This window comes from Aythya marila (assembly GCF_965140915.1).
Source record: "Aythya marila genome assembly, chromosome: 5".
Taxonomy (NCBI): Eukaryota; Metazoa; Chordata; class Aves; order Anseriformes; family Anatidae; genus Aythya; species Aythya marila.
The window spans coordinates 35796334-35814742 of NC_139046.1; the positions used below are offsets into that span (position 1 = coordinate 35796334).

General features: G+C 38.2%; 1 protein-coding gene across 8 annotated transcripts in view; it reads right to left on the bottom strand.

Annotated features, from left to right (window-relative positions):
- Window positions 1-18409, bottom strand: part of PCNX1 (pecanex 1) — an 86745-nt gene that overhangs the window by 50941 nt on the left and 17395 nt on the right. For 4 of the 8 annotated variants that reach the window (XM_082760934.1, XM_082760939.1, XM_082760936.1 and 1 more), the window contains exons 5-7: window positions 17656-17745; window positions 14244-15944; window positions 2778-2910 (exon numbers count right to left, since the gene is read on the bottom strand). In XM_082760934.1, coding sequence (XP_082617060.1) covers window positions 2778-2910; window positions 14244-15944; window positions 17656-17745 — 1924 coding nt within the window. The remainder of the gene's footprint in view (window positions 1-2777; window positions 2911-14243; window positions 15945-17655; window positions 17746-18409) is intronic. The other 4 variants (XM_082760938.1, XM_082760937.1, XM_082760933.1 and 1 more) reach the window with 3 other exon arrangements.

Genomic DNA, 18409 nt, shown 5'->3' on the forward strand with positions numbered 1-18409 from the left:
CTCTGCCTAATTAAAATTATTTTTAAAATAAAATTTTACTTGGTTTTACTTGAGACAGCCACGTAAGTTCCCTTAGCAGACACACATGCATACACCACTACCTATGCAGGATGCCAATCCATAAATACATTTCAAGTGGCCACAACACTACTGATGTTTAGGGTAATTGGTTGTTTTGTTTCTACTGTTTTCATTTGCTTAACTAACATCTAATTTAGCACTGAACCAGCAGAATTTCCCAGTACAGGTTTTATTTAAGTGTCCATCACTGCCAATCATGATGGCATTATACACCTATGTCTCTTTTACTAAGATGACTCTCCTCCCACGGAGGAAGGATTTGCAATAACAGGGGAGGAAAAAAATATCAGATGCAAGTCAGTCTCTAAGGGGCCATCCCCAGGACATCCAATTTGATGCCAGGAGATTAGATGATCAATGTTTTGCTGGCAATAATGAAGGAAGAAATAATCAGGGCAACTACAGGTTAGTAAACCTAATACTGTTAGGAGTTTAATATAGGAAGTCATACCAGTTAGCAATACTAGAAACTAGACAGGCAGCTCACCACTAGGGTATATGCCAGTAAAGTTGTAGTGTTTTGAAAGGATTTTGGTGGTAATTGGCTAAAAAAAATCTGTGTGCATTTTCCTTCCTCCAGCAACGCAAAGTTCCCACTAAAATTAAGTTACCCATATAAAGGCAAGTTTTTTTCAGATTACTCATCTAGAAATCACAACTGTAAAAAACGCAAGTTTGCAGATACATTTCACAGCCTGCGGTTCAAATAGAACACATCAGATCTGAAAGCACTTCAGTGTCTGGTCGGCCTAAGACAGTTTGGCCTGGTCTATGCCACAGGACAGTCATTTGATGTCACAAACTTTGTACAAGGCAACCTCTCTCAGTAGTAGATTCTGGACATATGTTTAAGTATTTTTGATAAATGTGCGTCTCTGTGCCAGACAGCCAAAGCACAGAGTTCGATTATTTAGAAAAAAAGAGCCAGTGTAGATAACTGGAATACGCACAGCAGAAACACAAGGCTAGAATATTTGTTTTCCTTTTTCACCAAGTATCTTGTCTGAATAATAAGTTTTTGTCAAAATCATTTTTCTCATGGTCTCACACCGACATCCACCTGAAGGATGAGAGCCTCAATGACTGTGCTACCACACAAACAGGAGGCAGCTCTAAAACCCAGTTTAAAGCCAAATCCTTCACTTGCTTTCTACCTGTCTAGGAGAAGAAAAAAAAATGGTGTTTTCTTGCTAATGTAGTTACGTAGCTCTCGTTAGTCTGCACAGCCTCTCATTTGACCAGCCTACAAAGCTGTAACAACCTCCTCATAAAGAGACAAAACAAGTCAGTGTATCAAGAGAAAGAGAATGCAAGAGCACAGAAGTGATCTAATAGAAAGTTCAAACATCCCTCTCTACGAAGTAATTCACAGGTGTTGAACAAGCTACTTTCAGCAAGACTAGAAGCTTAACAAATTTATCTGAAATTACATGATTAACTTCCACCACACTCTGCACTCACCAGCAAGAACACCTTTAGCTCAACACTTGATGTGGAAGAAGCCAAGCCTTTATTTGTCAGATTTTAGGCACCATTCTTGCAAACCTCTTGCCCAAGGAAAATCTAAAAACCTGTCTTCGACTTGTAACAGTTGTGTCATAAAGACGCCAAGATTGCTCCCCATCCTCTATTTTGAAGTATTTCCTTCTGTCTGACCAGTTTCTGTAGCACCTTCCAGTTAAGAAAATAACACAAATATGCCTCAAACAAAATCAGACTGCTCCTATCGTTAAAGGTTAGTTCAGCATTCCAAGTAGCGTTATTGAGAACATACAGCATATACACGATAAATATGCAGGAACAGCCTTAAGAATTACTCTCATATGCACGGCTCGATGCTCCTTTCCTCTACAGGCAGCATTCTGCTTGCCAGATTCTCCAGCATTTAGGCAACCCCTGGACTCCAAGGCTTCAAAAGCAAGTTTGCAAACAGCTTGAGGTTGCCATTTCTCCTGCTCGAGCTCACAGGCTGAACGAAGAGCTTCGGTGGGTAACATACCCATGGGCTCGTTATCGTTACCAGAGGGGCCAGTGAAGGTTATGGACTGCTGAGATGTATGTGTACACTACGTTGTCAGCATCGCAGAGGCATGCAGCGCCACACCACTAGATTTAATACTGAGCAATACTGTGCATTCCCTAACGGAGGCATTGGTATTTATTGTTTTTCTTTTTTGGGGAAAAAGTTGCAGGATGTTCACATAATGGTTTGCATTTATTTTAAATTTGGAAGCTTCGCATATACAATTTGGTTCTTTGCTGTTTATTATTTTTATTAAAGCGCTTCTCTCTCACTATCTACATACATGAAAAGTGATACTAGTCCCTAAGGCTTACTCTCTTCAAGGAAAGCAAAGCAAAATGAGGAGCGGTGAATGATCTTTTCTTGGGTCTTTTTTTCTTGCTTGAAAGCTTCTAACGCTTCTGATAAAAACATGGAGTTTGTTAGCATTAGTTTACTTTGTTATTTATCCAAAATCAATTATGACATGTTAGAGACTGGCTATCCTGATCATTTTGAAAATAGTGCCACATATACATGCACAATTCAACAGCCCACAGTGACATGCAGTGACAGCTCAAGGAGGTTATGGTGGGGAAGGAAGTAAAGTGCTTTTCTGGCAACACTGGTGGGTGTGAGGAGAAGTGGTCTGCTGCATGCATGCTAAATATGGTGGAACATTTAGATACCCTACCTGAGGGGTGATCCGATGAGCAATGTAGGAGGGGTAGGGTTACTCCCTGCATTGTGCCGGCGTCGTACTGCCTGACGCCTAAATGTGCTGCGTTCACGGCGAAATGTGACAGTCTCCTCGCTGGCTTGTGCTGCTGCATCAAGACAGACTTTAGGTCAAAGACGAACCCATCCTAGTTATGTACAAAGTAACTTTAGACTCCTTTCTTCCCACTGACCCTCCCCAAGTTAAAGAATTGACTTGCAACAAGAAAAGTAGCTTATGCACCGACTGTTCAAATAAAGTGCCTGAAGACAGGATCACCAAACACAATTGTTAGTAAAAATTTGGTGGGTGCGTGCATGTAGGGTTCTGTAAAATACAGCTCGCTGTTTTGTTTTTCCCAAATCCAAACCACCAGATTTCAAAAAAAAGTCAGATATCCCAAGCCTGTTCTATTTACACAGGGCAGGAAGAGAGACTGATCTCACCGTTTCCTTCATTTAACACAATTAAAGGAGAAACGTAAAGGACAACTTTGTAATGCTGTCTATTACCCCTCGCTACAAAATTCTCATCTCAGCTTTATCACTGCTGCCAAACAAGAAGGGCTGAGGTTTACTTTATCACATCTCTTCAGGGGACAATTTGACAAAACGGTGGTGGTCCCCCCCATCCTCCCCCCGTAAGCATGAAGAGATGCATGTTGCTCCTTTTACAGCAGGAACACTACAATTTGGAGGAGCAGGTACGTAAGACTGAGCAAGAGGATCTTCCATTTAAGGACTGGTGGGTTTGTTTTTCCAACACCTCTCTGCCAAAAAAAAAAAAAAAAAAAAAGCTTTGGTCCAGCAGTAGTTACACTATAAAAAGTTTGTACATATGCAAGGGAGTCATTTTTTGTTTGTTTTGGCAAATACACACACACACTCCCGAGCCGCTTAGGATCCTTATATTTCAGGCTGAACAGGATCATTTTTGCAATTCTGGATTTGGCCTGCTTCGCAGTGTGCCTACGATCTCAGAGTCTTCCTCCTGAACCAAGGAGGATAATGCTCTGCATTCGAGTTGGTTAGCAGAGAGCTCCGAGGGACTGGTCACAAAGGTTTTGGCAGGCAACTGGAGGAGGAAAACAACCTCACATGAACTGAATTCCAAGGGAAAATTAAAGTCTTTAAGAGGAAAATCATAACTTGGTAGACAAAAAGCCTGTTACTAGACTTAGGAAAAACAACGATTATGTCAAGCCAAAACAAAAAGAGAAAACACAGGGAACAAAGAACTTTTTGTGGAAGGGGACCAGAAAAATCACAGGCAGAGCACTTCAAGTTATAATACATACTTGTCATTAAACTTCCAAAATTTACTAGTAAAGAATCTAACACTAGTCTACAGGGAATAGCAACCTATTACTGCTACATACTACTGCCACGGGTCAAGCAATAAAGACTGCATGGAATAAGAGTTTGCTCCTGTCCACAAACCACAGGTTATTGAGTGAATACTGCATATGAAACTTCAATCTGTAACTTGCTTTAAAAGCAAAGAAGCTACATGAAAAGATTACCTTAAGACCCATATTAAAGTTACAAGTCTTTCATTACCAAAACATCCTTAATTCAACCCTCTCCTGTATTTTCAGGAAAAACATGGGATCAATCAACTTCTCCTCACACCTCCACAACTGGTCTTCCATTCCAAGTACGGACAGATAAGTACTTTTCAGTGTATTTCAGCAAGAATTCAAGAAAAATGAAGCATTAACCTTTACACTTTATTTTAATATACAGCCTAATTGCTTCATGGCTTTTATATTTGAAGTACTGGAAAAATGAAACACTACACAAAAGAGGATGAAACCTTACTTTTCTTCCTAGTGGATTAAAGCAACACACAAGAGGCCAGAACTGCCCACTAATTTCAGATGCCAATTTGTAAAGCTCAGTTTTTCCAGAGTATATATCAGGAGATAAAAATTCATATACTGAAAAGTTTCTACTGACTTCAGATGCAAAAGCAAGTCCATGCATTTCCATAAATCAGCCATGGTTAAGCACCACAGAATAAGGAACAGTGACTGATCTTAACTGAACCGTAAACATCTCAATTACCATTAAGATGGTAACCATCCCCATTACGTCTCAATTACCATTTGCAGCTCCTTAGCAAAAGCAGGTTTCAACTGCAATTCTTCAAGGCAGCATACTTAACATTGACATCTGTTTTTCTTTTGATATCCTTTAGTCAGTAAACACATCAGCTTCTGCAACAACTCAAGCATAGATTATAGAAACACTAGGGGTCTTTCCTACACAGCTCCAATTTATCACTAAAGTTTTCCTCCTGAAGGGAGGTAGACATTGCCCTTGCTGAGGCAATGCTCTTGGGGGTGGGAAGAAGAAGGATAAAAATTAAGCATAACAGAAGATTAAAACAAAAAATAAAAAATTGCCAACAACTCCGGCATTCACTAGCATTTTTATTTTTTGACTTTAGGTTTTTAAAAATAGGTTTTGGTGTAGCTTCCTACAGAACCTGCCAAGGAATTTTGGATTTATCTTAATGGTTCTGTTCAATACACATCTTCTACATACACAACTCCTGAATGTAGCTGGTGACTTCTCAGATTACTAAGCAAGTTTATTTGTTCTCTTTGAAAGACTGGAGAGCTTTTCAGCCCAGGAGCTGAGTCTCCTACTCAAGAAGCTACATGTTGAAGCCATGACTTAAAAACCGAAAGCAGCCTGCTGAGCAGAAAGAATTACTGTTTGTTTAAAGCATGGAAAGCCACTAAACTAAGCAAACAGCTTTTTTGGGGATAAACTAATTCTAAAGAGCACATAGTTTACTTGTATAATTTTTTTTATCCCATGTTAATACAGATTATTTGTGTTTCTACTTGTCTTTAAGGAGGAGGAGCAAGCAGTACAGCTGCTCCTCAGCTCAGAAGAAGGATTCAATATAAATATCCTAAAATAGCCACTAACATGCTCTAGGGGCTTTTTAATCATGAGGGAAATTGCTTTGTTTTAACATAAGCAATCTTCCTATAATAAAGTAACATGTTTTGATGTTTAAAGAAAACTAAATAGTGTATCCCAGTAGGACAGTAGCTTTTTAAATACATCTCTAGGCTACAGCTCATGCTTCTCTGATGTTACCACTTACAGCCACTTATTCTAGATTCCAAGAAGATAAGATCCAACCTCTATGCCATGTAGAAAATTTAAATCTAATAGGGAGAGATAACATAGGTTTTACTTCTCTAATGTAAAAAAAGAAGTTAAGCCTTACAGAATGTTTCTGAGGTTTATATTTCTACTTTATTCTAGTCTTTTTTTGTTGAAACAAAGTTCTTGACTTCACTGAAGTGTAAAGTATGAGTTTCTTCTGCATGTCACCATTCGTATTTGAGCCCCAAACATTAGCTGTCCTCCAAACTAGGAAAAAAAAAATAAATCTGATGTTAAATGCACCTTAGGAACACAAACCAGAGATCAATAAAACAGGAGGTGGGGGCCTAAGGACAACTTGGTAACAAAATGTAACCCTCCCGTGTTTATTCCCAATAAAATAGTAGCAAGCAAGATCTTGTTTTGACTTTTGTGATAATACAACTGTGTGCATGAACACAGATTTATTAAAATCAACACTTGCTCTTTCAATTTAATTCTGATTGGAAAAAAGCCAACCCACATACACACTTAAAGACATGAGGACATCCCTTCATCATCATACATTTGGAGTGATACTTTCCCAATAGAAGGACTCAGATGTTTTGTGGAGAAAACTCTAGACTAACAAATTACTCGCATCCCTCTGCCAAGTAGCTGGGAATACCTGACTACAGGTTGAACTACCCTGTTTGCAGGCTATGCCTTTCCAAAATTTCTTTGTATACTACACAAGTGTTTTGATGTAAACCTCTAATTCCTCACTTTTAGAAGGAAGACTCAGTTTCACACCATGATGTACAGCTAGCTTTAAGAAACCAACATGCAAATATTTTCTTTTGCAGAGGAACATTTATGCATACATCTGAAGTAATCATTTACATCTCCCTGCATTTATATATCACCACTCTTAATCTAAACTTAAAGATAGAAACCGATGAGGCATGAGATGAAAAAGCAGAACTTCCACGTTTTACTGCACTAACAAGGCTCATTTCATTTGGGCTAAAAAAAAAATGCTAAACCCAGTGGCTCAGATAAATTCTTCCCATGTAAGAAAATTCCTGGAAAGATACAACATGAAGGTAAGACAGCTGTAAAGTACTGACATGGAAAGCCACGGAGTTCTATGGATAAAAATTGTTTTTGTTTTCCAATGAGACCAAAGTTTGCAAAAAAAAAAAAAACACACATAATGGAAGCAGTATTACTCACATTTCTCATGTGTTTCTCAAAAATACACCACTTGAAGTCTGGATTGTTTTGAACATTACTCCAATAAAACATGGGTAGACTTCTGCATGGAACCCAAGTGATATTTGCTCACTTTATTTCTCTGTCCAGCTGGAAGTTGTGATCTAACCTTTTTCAACTACTTGTATTGACCAACCCAACGAAATTTCAACTAGTTCTGAAATCAACAGTTTACAGCTCATGCATTCACATAAGGAATGAAATCTGTCTTCTAACCCTGAACACACTTCACCAAACCCAACAGCTGAAATTTTGTCCTTCTGTATCAAGCACCTCTACCTCATTTGTGTTCAAAACATAAAAAATACCTCTAACTTTTTTCTGAAAAGTATGGCAAGTAAGAATAACACATTTTGTGTCTGTCAGCAGTAACACAGCTTGGTTTCCTACACACATGCATTTATTAGTCAACGTTTTTCTCACAATCAATGCTCTTGCCAAGTTCATTCTTGTGTGCCTTAATAAAATTTTAAAAACTTAAGTAGAGGAAAGGAATTAAGTCAATCTATATCTTTAGTATGCAGTTAATAGTCACCATGGATTATACACCATTATTAGACCTACAATTAAATTACAAGGGTTTCTTAAACCTATCCAATAATAAGCAGAGCACTGGTTTACAGTATTACCACTTACTTTGGACATTTAACAAAAAGATACTCCTAATACCCATTTCTGAAGAAAGTTACAAGCAGAGATGTGGGCAGCAAAGGAGAAGCTCTAAAGAGTAGAGGGACACCTCAGAGAGAAAGTTCTGCTGGAAAACAGGGTAGTGGAAGACAGCATACTATTTAGAAAGGAAAATTATATAAAAATTTTAAAAAAAGGAGATAAGTTAAAGAGAAGCAAGGGAATTAATGTCCAAGACTTCAGTGTTGTGGCTGAAATGTACCAATGTTGGTAAATGTTATTCCACCCTTATCTCAATTACATCAAGTCAGTCACTACAGCAATCCAGAAAGCAACACCACACTGTCAAGCAGAGAATAACCACAACAATGAAACCATCTGGTTTGAGTTCTAAACCGAACATTTTTATAGACCAGCTTGATAGACAAATTTCCATACCAATACCAAAGATAGAACCAGGACTCTCAGTTCTTCTATTTCACTGTACAGGATCCTCACTTGCATTATTTCATTATTAATCACAGTCGGTGTTATCACACAGCATTCTTGACTCCAGTGTTGATGTACTAAGGGTCAAAGACCTGAAGTGATCTCCTAATCTGATCCCCTGCCCAATATAACCCCTACGTCTGGGTATCAATAGGTAGCAGTATATTCAGACAGCAGACAAGTGTTCTTACCCTACATTAATTTTTATGAAGCTTTTGATTCTTTGCATTTGGATTTATTAATCTTAAGGAAAAGATGCCTTAAATCTCTAGAACATACAGCTTTGCCCGATTAAGTGGTGTTCATTAGTATATCATATACAGAAAAGCATGTTTGCTTTGAATGGGCTGCACCATTAACTACACCATCAAATTACATCTCAGAGCTACATTTGGCTGAAGCGTGTAGCACTTCATTCCAGTACAGTGAGCTCTCCAAACTGTTCCTGGCTGTATGCCTAGCAATAAATCCAGGTACATCTATGAAAGGGCAGAAAAAGAGTGGGTTACTAACTTAAATGTAGATGCAGTTTGTTTTTTATTAACTTTATCAGAAATTCTCATGCAACTTGTTTGAGATGAATACTCAGAAAATATATCAACAACAGATGCTGTTTATCAATAAAATCCAGCCGTTCTTTCCAAATCAAGTTTAAAATTGTGAGAAGTAGTTGCACAAACACCACCAACCTAAGACGTTTAAATAACTCGCTCCCACAGCAATGCAAAGCATTTTGAAAGAACCACTACTTCTGGTTTCTTTGGGAGGTCTGAGAGAATTTAACCAAGGTCAAATTTTGCGAGCGCTATTCCCAAGGGAAAACAAACAAAGAAACCAAACAAAAGATAAACTTTATTTTGCCTTTTTTTTTTAGTATATGCTCTAATGCCGCAGCATGCATTTTTGTCAAGTATCTTGAATTTCCCTTATGCAGCCCCACAGACTTTAAGGGGAATATCTGCTCTTCTGTGCATGATACACTGAAGGAGCACACTTCCATCAACTAACAGGCCAATTCTTACCAGCAGCATTCAGGGCTCTTGGCAAGAAGCTACTCTGTTCTCAACAGCCACTGCTATGAGCTGGACAAAACCTTTTTTTTTTTTTTTTTTTTTTTGATTGTTTTTAACCCCTTCCTCATATGGAAGGATAAAATATCAGGAAAGATGTGGTCACAGGTCTTCTAATGAAAGCCCTCATGCTATGTATAAATACCACAGAGGGAACAAAACAGGCAGGACAAAATCCCATACACAGCATACTAACATTACATTTCACTTTGGTCGTTAGCAATAGACTAATTAGTAGATGCAGGAGTCATCTATATGCCATTTCACTGGCAAGTTGCAGACCTGTAGGCTGCGGTTTCACTTCAGCCTTGCGCATCACTCCTAATGCTGTTCTCATTTTTAAATGTTGAAGGGTTACATCTCAGCCCTACTGGGACTTATGAAGATCCAATAAACCTCAGAGGTACTTCTGTAAGACCCAGCATTTACTTCATTGCACGCAGAAGCTATGACAGAAATGTCAATGTTACCACTTCCCAATACGTGACTGCCTAAGCACAATTTTCTTCTATTTCATTCTTGCTCCAAATGCTGGGTACATTATAGCACAATGCCAGTTGACATCTAAAAATCAGAGAAACTCACATGCAGAAGAACCCTATCTGCTGCCTAATCCTCTTGGCTTGATCCAGTTACAGGAGGGTGCTGCTGAACACACGAGTAGCTCACACACACCACTAGATCACATTAACATTGCACATTTTTCATTCACCACCATCTCTAAACTCTTCAGTTTGATTATTCCCATGCAAAACTGTTTGGTTTAGTAGTTTCAGTGTGGACTGATAATCCAGAAGAGAGACCAGAAGCCGCAGCCTGTATAATTGCATTGATTGCACACACAGCAAACACATCAGCCAAACCCCATCAGAATCACGGAAAAGCTCTACGACACAAGTAGTGACTCCAGATCACTGAAACTGGACGCAACATAAACGTAGTAGGAAAAGGGATATTTGGTAACAGCTGGCATGATCATTGGCTGCAAAGCACTAATCTCAAATACCATTCTTAGCTTTAGAAAAGATATTATCTAGTGATTACAAGCAGATACATGAAGCATCTATGTACAAATACATGCAGACTGAAAAGCTGAACAGGTTTCCATTTGCCATATAAAATGCAAGATTCGAATCCAAGCTCACACAAACCTATTTCGCTTGTTTATAGGGATGTATCGTAGGCCACAAAACATGAAACAGGATGAGCTGTTACTTCAACGGCAATATGCAATGTACAGAAAGAAAAGTTATTACATGCAATTTTATTTCCAAAAGGTATGTAACTCAAGTACTTAAGTAAGTAAATCTGTCAAATTACAGCAAGCTGTAAAAGAAAGGAGCAACTTAAAGGGTGCATCTTTTACAGTTAAAGGACTGGAGGAGAGCACAACTTTTCAGAGCAGCTGAAGTTCCACAAAACATCACCGTGCCATGTACAGCATTACATTGGTTCTTTAAACGTTTACAGACAGCAACCCAGAAGTAGCACACATCTCGCAGAAGCCAGACAGAGTACCAAGGTGATATTTTCAAAACATCAGACATTTAACCGAAGTTTTAGACATCTACACATCATCTATCTACCTGTCAATTCACTAAGTAACCTGCACAAGTAGCTAAATAAAAAAAAAAAAAAACACCTGTTTTAAGGCATCATCTTCCACCTCATTTTTTGTTGTTATACATCAACCACATTTAATGAATTTAAGTACAAAATTTCAAAATGCTGCTTGTCTGCATTTTAATGAACTACATTTTCAAGTGCACAAGTTATCATCATTTAAGAAATGAGTCAACCACCACTGCCTGGCACAATAATAAGATAGAAATGAGACTGCTAAGTTCTATCTGCTGAAGGAACACATGTACAGGTTCATAAAGCACCCTGCTTAGTAAGAGATTAAAGGCCATACCCATTACTAAACATGTTTTAGCAGTTATATAAGCAAGAATGTACTTTAGTTACTTCCCTGAAGACTTAAATATAAAATCACCAGCTGTAACTTCACTTAAGTCATATCTGAAAAATGGGAACAAATTCACTGACTGAAAAAGGGAAAAACACATCCATATCGGTCTTTTGGCTACCCAGTGTACACCTGTAACCACTTTGTTTCAGAAAGCTATAAAAAGCAACCCATAGAAATTCAAAAGTGTATATAAAATAATTAAATAAACCATTCAGCAGGAGCTGGAACCAGAGAACTTCTAAGAATCTGATCCAACCAATATCCTTTAATCTTATGAAAATCTGAAGCAAGTTTATTCTGCAATTCACCCACTACACATAAATAAAATAATTTCTTAATTTTCTTAAATAGCTTCTATACAAACACACATATCTGATATATATTTACATCATATGCCTTTAAAAACACTATCAAAAGATGAAGACAACTCAGTAGTGGGAAATACTGAATAACAAGTTAAAACATTTTCTTTGATTAATAGTAACCACAGGTAAGACTACAGATGAAAGCAACTTAAGATATAGCCATTACAGAACATTTTTCCCCTTCCAAATCAAGAACTTGTTACAATAAAAGCACAGTCCCAAAACAAACCAGTAGAAACAAAGGACAACTGGAAGAAATTTTTCAGATAGACCAGGAAAAGATAAATTCAAAGTAATTACTGTCTTGATGCTAGACATGACTGCATAAATATGAAGTAATGTTAAAAAGAAAAATGGTGGGTTTGTTCTGCTTTCAGGAAAAAACACATAATTTCTTACAAACATAAAGGAAATGTTCCCTATTCTATTGGTAATGGGAAGCTTAGGATAAGCAAATGTTATTTGATATCATCAGGTCTGGAGAACCTGAGCCCAGATGGTTTCTCAAAAGATACCTTGAAGCCCATGGGCAGGTAAATAATAGTTGGGTGCTTTCAATTAAAAATACTAGCAACTTCAGAATAATCAATACCTAACCAAAGTTCAAAGGGGAATCTCTTCAAAGGGCAATCTAAATATACTGATGTGCATAACAGCAAAGCTTCCCTGCTTAGGCTGCTACAGCTTATGTATTTGTAAGATTACAATCAGATGGTTTCAGTTTGTTCTTCCCTGTTATTTCACTCTTTAAAAGACGAAGCAAAGTATTTGGCAATATACCCCAATCAACCAAGCACTGATTCTTTCAGACTACAGATGACTGAATGTTGTCATGTTCTGTAAAACAGGGGACATTATTCCTCCTCTGCATATCAGGAAAGAACCTTAACAGTTTTAAGCTGTTATAAACTAATATGAAATTTAATTTTGTGCTGAGGAAAGCATGCAGTCAAAACAATAAAATACATAAAGCGGACTTTATATTAGTTAAACTACTCCTAGTAAACATAGTCAAAGACCTATAATTTTAAACAAGGTGTAATAAAAACATGTGCTAAGTGTTTAGCTCAGCGTTAGTACTAAACTAGCAACCTGAACTTTTTTCTTAAAGCTACCACAGAACTCTTACTAGCAAGAACAAAAAGACAGAAAGCATTCCTACATGAAGGGCTTTGTTTGAAGTGAAGGCACCCAAACAGGTTTGAGATAACCATAAACCAGTCAAATTTGATCAGTAATCAATATACAGGACTCCAACATCACACTTTTTCCCCACATAAAGTTATTTTGATTAGTTTGCTCTTCAGTCAGTGTGAGAATAAAAGAACCATGGGTCTTATCTCACCTCCCGATGGCTTGAAGTCTCTTAAGATACTGGAGTCACTATACTTTACAGACAACTGAAGCAGCGAGGACAGTAACTTTGCTACAATTTCATAGGAATATTTACATCTTTATGCAAAGCTATTTTATGAGGCATTTATATCCTTAGCTAACAAGATCTGGATTTTCTAAACAGTATTCCTCTCAAAAAACAATCCCTGAAGTCAAAGGTAGTTAGCAAACCTGTATCACTCTCTAAACCTGTTTACATCCACCTATCTTCCACGACGTGGACACATGGAGAGCTTTCCAATTAAGGCAGTGAATCTGACTAACCAAGGAGACTGAAACATTACAAGTGATAAACTAAAGCTATTGAGCTCTAGTAAATTTTTTCCAAAGCCCTTATTAATCTATATTAACACTAGCTATTACAAGTAACTTCAGTCCTCACACTGCACCAAGCAAAGCAATAGTTACAGAGAGTAAGAGGAAGCTGCACTCCTCTCTCTGAGGCAGGAAGGCAAGCGTGTTCTCATAATGAGGACCAAAAAAAAAAAAAAAATCTCGAAGTAAACAGCATTGTATAGCCAACTTGAACAATAGCAAAGCTAAGGAAAACCAAACCCCTAGGAGAATTCAGTTTAGTAAGCAGACCATCATAAGAAAGCACAATTCAAGACAGCATTGTAAGGGTTTTTCATTTTTTTGATACCACCTCTCCAGAGTTCATCCACCTGCTAGAGCCCCTCTAAGAGGGGAGTCACTTCAAACAAGCAGTTCTATGTTCTAACCTGAACCATCTTTTGAACAAAAAGAGTCTCAATTTTATTGTTAGCTTTTGAAGTAGTACACAAATTGAAAATTTTGACTAATACAATGGAGCAGGTCCATAGTAACTATATATAAATATAGTATATAAGTATATATAAATTATATATATATTAAATTATATATGTAAGTAGTGTAAATAGTAACTGTAAAATATAGCTCTGGATTAACAAAGACCACCAGTAACACCTCTCTATATATTTCATAACATTTGTTTGAATTCAACACATTTCTGTAGATCTTCCAGGAGAGGATGATGGAAATGCTTTGCCAGTTTTACTGGGCAAGAAGAGAGGAACAGAAAGCCATTTAAATAGAGCTGTAACTGAAATTCATTAACAAAGAGCGGCAAGGTTACATCTGGTAGGCCATTTACTTACCTCCACTTGCTGATTCTTGCTCTTCCCCTTCAGGAAACGTAGCCTGGCTTGGTAAGCTATTCCTAGAACGAGTGACTGACTCTAAGTGTGAAGCCCTTCCCAGCAGAGATAGCTCATCTAGCACCTCTCCCTCTTTGGCTTCCAAATCAGATTTTGAAGTGGTTAACTGTTTTATGTTACCTGGTGCCATTAGACTATTTGGGTCATTTAAGCAAGCTACAGTACCACTGTCCAGGCTCAATACTCTGGCACGATTCTTGGCACTGTTAGTGCTAGAAGTCCGACGCGTGGATCGCTTTTTGCTAATTCCTTCAGAGCTTACGTGGGCTTTGTGAGCATTTTCAGCGTCTGTGCCCCCACGTTCTTTAGTAACGTATTTGGTCTTTAGAGCACTGTACTTTCCCTCAGGAGACTGGCATGAATGGGATGTGGTGCTGGAAGAGCTATCACTGCTGAACTGGTGAGCTGACTGCATACTTGATGTCCTGCTTAAGTCACTTTGATCACTGGAGTCCTCATCATGACAAAACACAGCACTGTGGGGTTTAGTACCAGATACACCTCGGAAGGAAACGTATTCCCTGTGCCGACTTGAATCAAAACTGCTAGCCCGTTTTTTTCCTGTCCGTCTCCGGCTGGACTTGTGGGTAGAGGCCGTTCGATGTATTAAGCTAGAAGACTTTGGTCGAACATCTCCTTCTTTTTGTTTCCCACCAGTTTCTTTACAAGCTCTGGAGTCTACTAGCACAGCTAGTTTCTCACTCTGCTCATCTCTTTGTTCAGCAGCCTTCCCAGGTGTCCTGTCAGCTTGTGTAATCAGTTCATTGGCGTGTGGGTTCTTATTGGCCTCTTCTGAAGCAGAGGCACTAAGACCTTTCTGACCGTGCAGCTCATCAGATCCATTAGAACCCTTTACCTCTTGGACACCACTGTTAGAGCTCACTTCCACAGCAGTCCTTTCGCTACTAGTCCTTTTGTCAGTAGTAGAACTACTGTCATCCTCTGAGTCAACACCACAGTCCTTTTTCTTACCACCCTTTTTTTCTTCTCTGGGAGACTCTTCCTCATGCTCCGACAGCACACTTTCTATGTGCGTTGAGCTAGTATGTTCACTTTTATAGCTACTGATGGTACTGTTAGTGTCACGATCAGTCCCACTGCAGTAGCTTTCTGTTGAACCACTGCTTCTAGTACTCAGGCTTCTCAGACTGTCCACGCTTTTGTCTGCTTTCAAGGATTTACCCTTCCCACTCTTAGTCAACGGTTGAGGGCTGCTACTTTTCAGAATGTCATCTAACTGAAAAACTCCTGAAATACAAGAGTTCTCAGCCAAGGACTCTCTGGATCCAGAAGGGGGCTTGGAAGCTTCTAACTCACTGACAGGATCTAGTCCTCGTCTTTGTTGATAGAGAGGGAAGTCATTCAATGAAGCATCTGGAAAAGCGACAGCAGAGCTAGAAGTCCTTGGTACGCCTCGTGGCCTGTGCTCCTTTCTATAGGAGTGAGAATGCAGAGTTATAAGCGAAGCTACTTCTGTATCACATGCACTAGTTTTAGACTGGTCCACAAGCTGGTTGTTCGAGAGGCACACTTTATCACTGTTGTCTCTTGGCAAATCCTGTCCAGAGGATAGTGAAGGCTGGATGGAGACAAACGAGTCATTCGACACCAGACGAAAAAGCTTCCGATCAGTTGCCAAATCTGTTGGAGTATATATTTAGAAATATTCATGTAGAATGTTCAATTAAGTTATACAATTTATTTTACAATTGCTTGTTCATATCAGATAAAATAAACTGAAAAATCCCTTTGCAAGTACTACACATTATATAACCATAAAAAAATAACTCCCCAGCACCTGGACAAGCCTGACAAGTGACTAAATTTAAGGAACTATAACACCTACTTAATCTCAACAGCTAATAAACAACAAATTCTGATTAGTTCCCTACTACTTCTCTTGCTTATGCACCTCAGACCTTGTTTTTATGTATCCCAGAGTTGTTTGTTTTTTGTCATTTAAGTTACAAGAGGCTCTAACCTTGCATTTTGTCTCACCTCCTACATACAATAAACTGTTTGTTTCACAAACATTACTGATTAAATAACCCCCATCAACTCTCCAGTAAATATATATATATATATCCACAAAAGAAAACTACCTTTCCTAACAGACACCAAGTAAACTCACAATTGATCCAGTTCATCAGGACTACAACAAAACTCCAGGAAGTTACTGAGTTTGCTCTTAACAGTGATGAATTCTAGTTTTAAGAAGAACAAGTATTGGCTGCTCTTTCAAAACTGATATCCTACTTCTAACACTGGCTCCGTCAAAGCAAATCTCGAGTATTTGCTGTCAGTTCTTGCTCAGAATCATTGTTTCTGTTATCCATCACAAGATGTCTCCTGTTTAAATGTCCACCTGGAGGGAGTGTAAAGTCAAGCTGTGTTTTCTTTTTTAATACTGGTGCCAAAGTAAGACCTGGAGGTCAGGTTAGGTTACTGTAATTCTTAAAGTCTTTCATGGAGTGTATTACCACGTGTATAACTCGAAAGACTTTGCAAACAGTTCCATTACTGAGCTAAAAGAAGCTACCTATTACAATAGCACTGCCACCTGTAATATTATATCTTAAACATACTTTCTGCACTGGATCACGCAGACATCACTGGATATGCCTAAGGAACCTAGCAGTCCAACTAGGCTGGCCAAAAACAAACTACAGTATTTCCAGAGTTAACTTCCTGCTAATCAACAGGTACTTGAAAATCAGCAGACAAAAGATTTCCCTATGGCTTTATGTTCTATTTTAGTATGAGCAGACTTTTTCCTGGCAATAAAGCTAAATAGAAAATGAGGTCTGAAACAAAACGGGACAACTAAAGAATGCAAGCTAGCAGTTTTCTTACAGATCAGGAGAACGCAATTACTAAACTCTGTTAGCTTGCATATTAGAAGCAGTCTAGAGCGCCAGCAACAGAACTCTGCAGGCTTATTTGCTTCACTGAAAAAGCACATCTTATTTGGAAAATGTCCTTTGGCTGTACTGGAAAGCAAAGCAATTAGTCTACAGTGAAGTCCATGAATCCCAGGCCACTTTCAGTAAAAGAAAAAGAGGGAGAGAGAGGCAAGAGACATACAAGCTAGCTATCTTTCATCGGAAAGGAGACAAAGTATTTATAATCTCCTAGAAAATGCCAGAACAAGAAACTCATAGCCAAAGAATAAAGTTTGAAGGATTTAAGCTATGTATCCCAGGAACCATGAGTAATTAAGAGAAGAAACAGAGCTTCAAGATAGTCTTTCTTAGATTCTATCACAAAATCGCATGAATATATTTAGCATGTTAAGCAAAGGGTCATTTGTAACAGAACACCACATTTAATATGCAGGAAGAAGAAATTTTACCTTGTTCTTCACTCCCTTCTTTACATAGGCTAGAACTCTGTCCAAGACTTAAACTGATATCATCAGAGGTCTTGGCAGTGTCAGTATCTCCTGTAAATTTTAAGAAAGAAGAGTACTAGTGCTCAAAGTATTGACACACATATCTACATGCACCGCAAGGTCTTCACCTGTCAGCTTGTTACCTTTCCATCTTCATGTGAAGGTAAATAACAGTAATTACAAGTCACAAGATCTCCTCTTATCTTATAGAGGTAAATATTGCATACTTATTTCTTTTTTTTTGTGTGTGTGTATAAGAGTTGTTTTCATTCTACTACACAAAACTCCAGTAGAAAGACTGGTAAGGCATCTTAAAAGCCAATGAAAATAAATACATTTTCTTTAAACATTTATCTATTTGAATGCTCCTTTTTGCACCATTGGCAATTAAAATGAGTGGTAGAATGTAATGAAATTTGTAAAGTTAAAAAAAAGTAAAGAAAAAAAATCAGGGAGGTGGGAAAAAAAAAAAACACACCTTGTTTTCTTTTGTCTTATTACCAGCTTAGCAAATTTACAAAAGAGCAACTTTCCATGGCAGAAACTATTCAACTTTTCCTCTCAGAGGAGTTCATAATGTCTGTCTTGGACAATACTTTTGCTTGATGCCAAGTAATCAGAAATAATCAAGTCATTGAAACCTCAATACCAGAAGGATCACTGGTTAAACAGAACTCAAAACTGTAGGAAGAACTCCACTCAAATCACCCCCTAG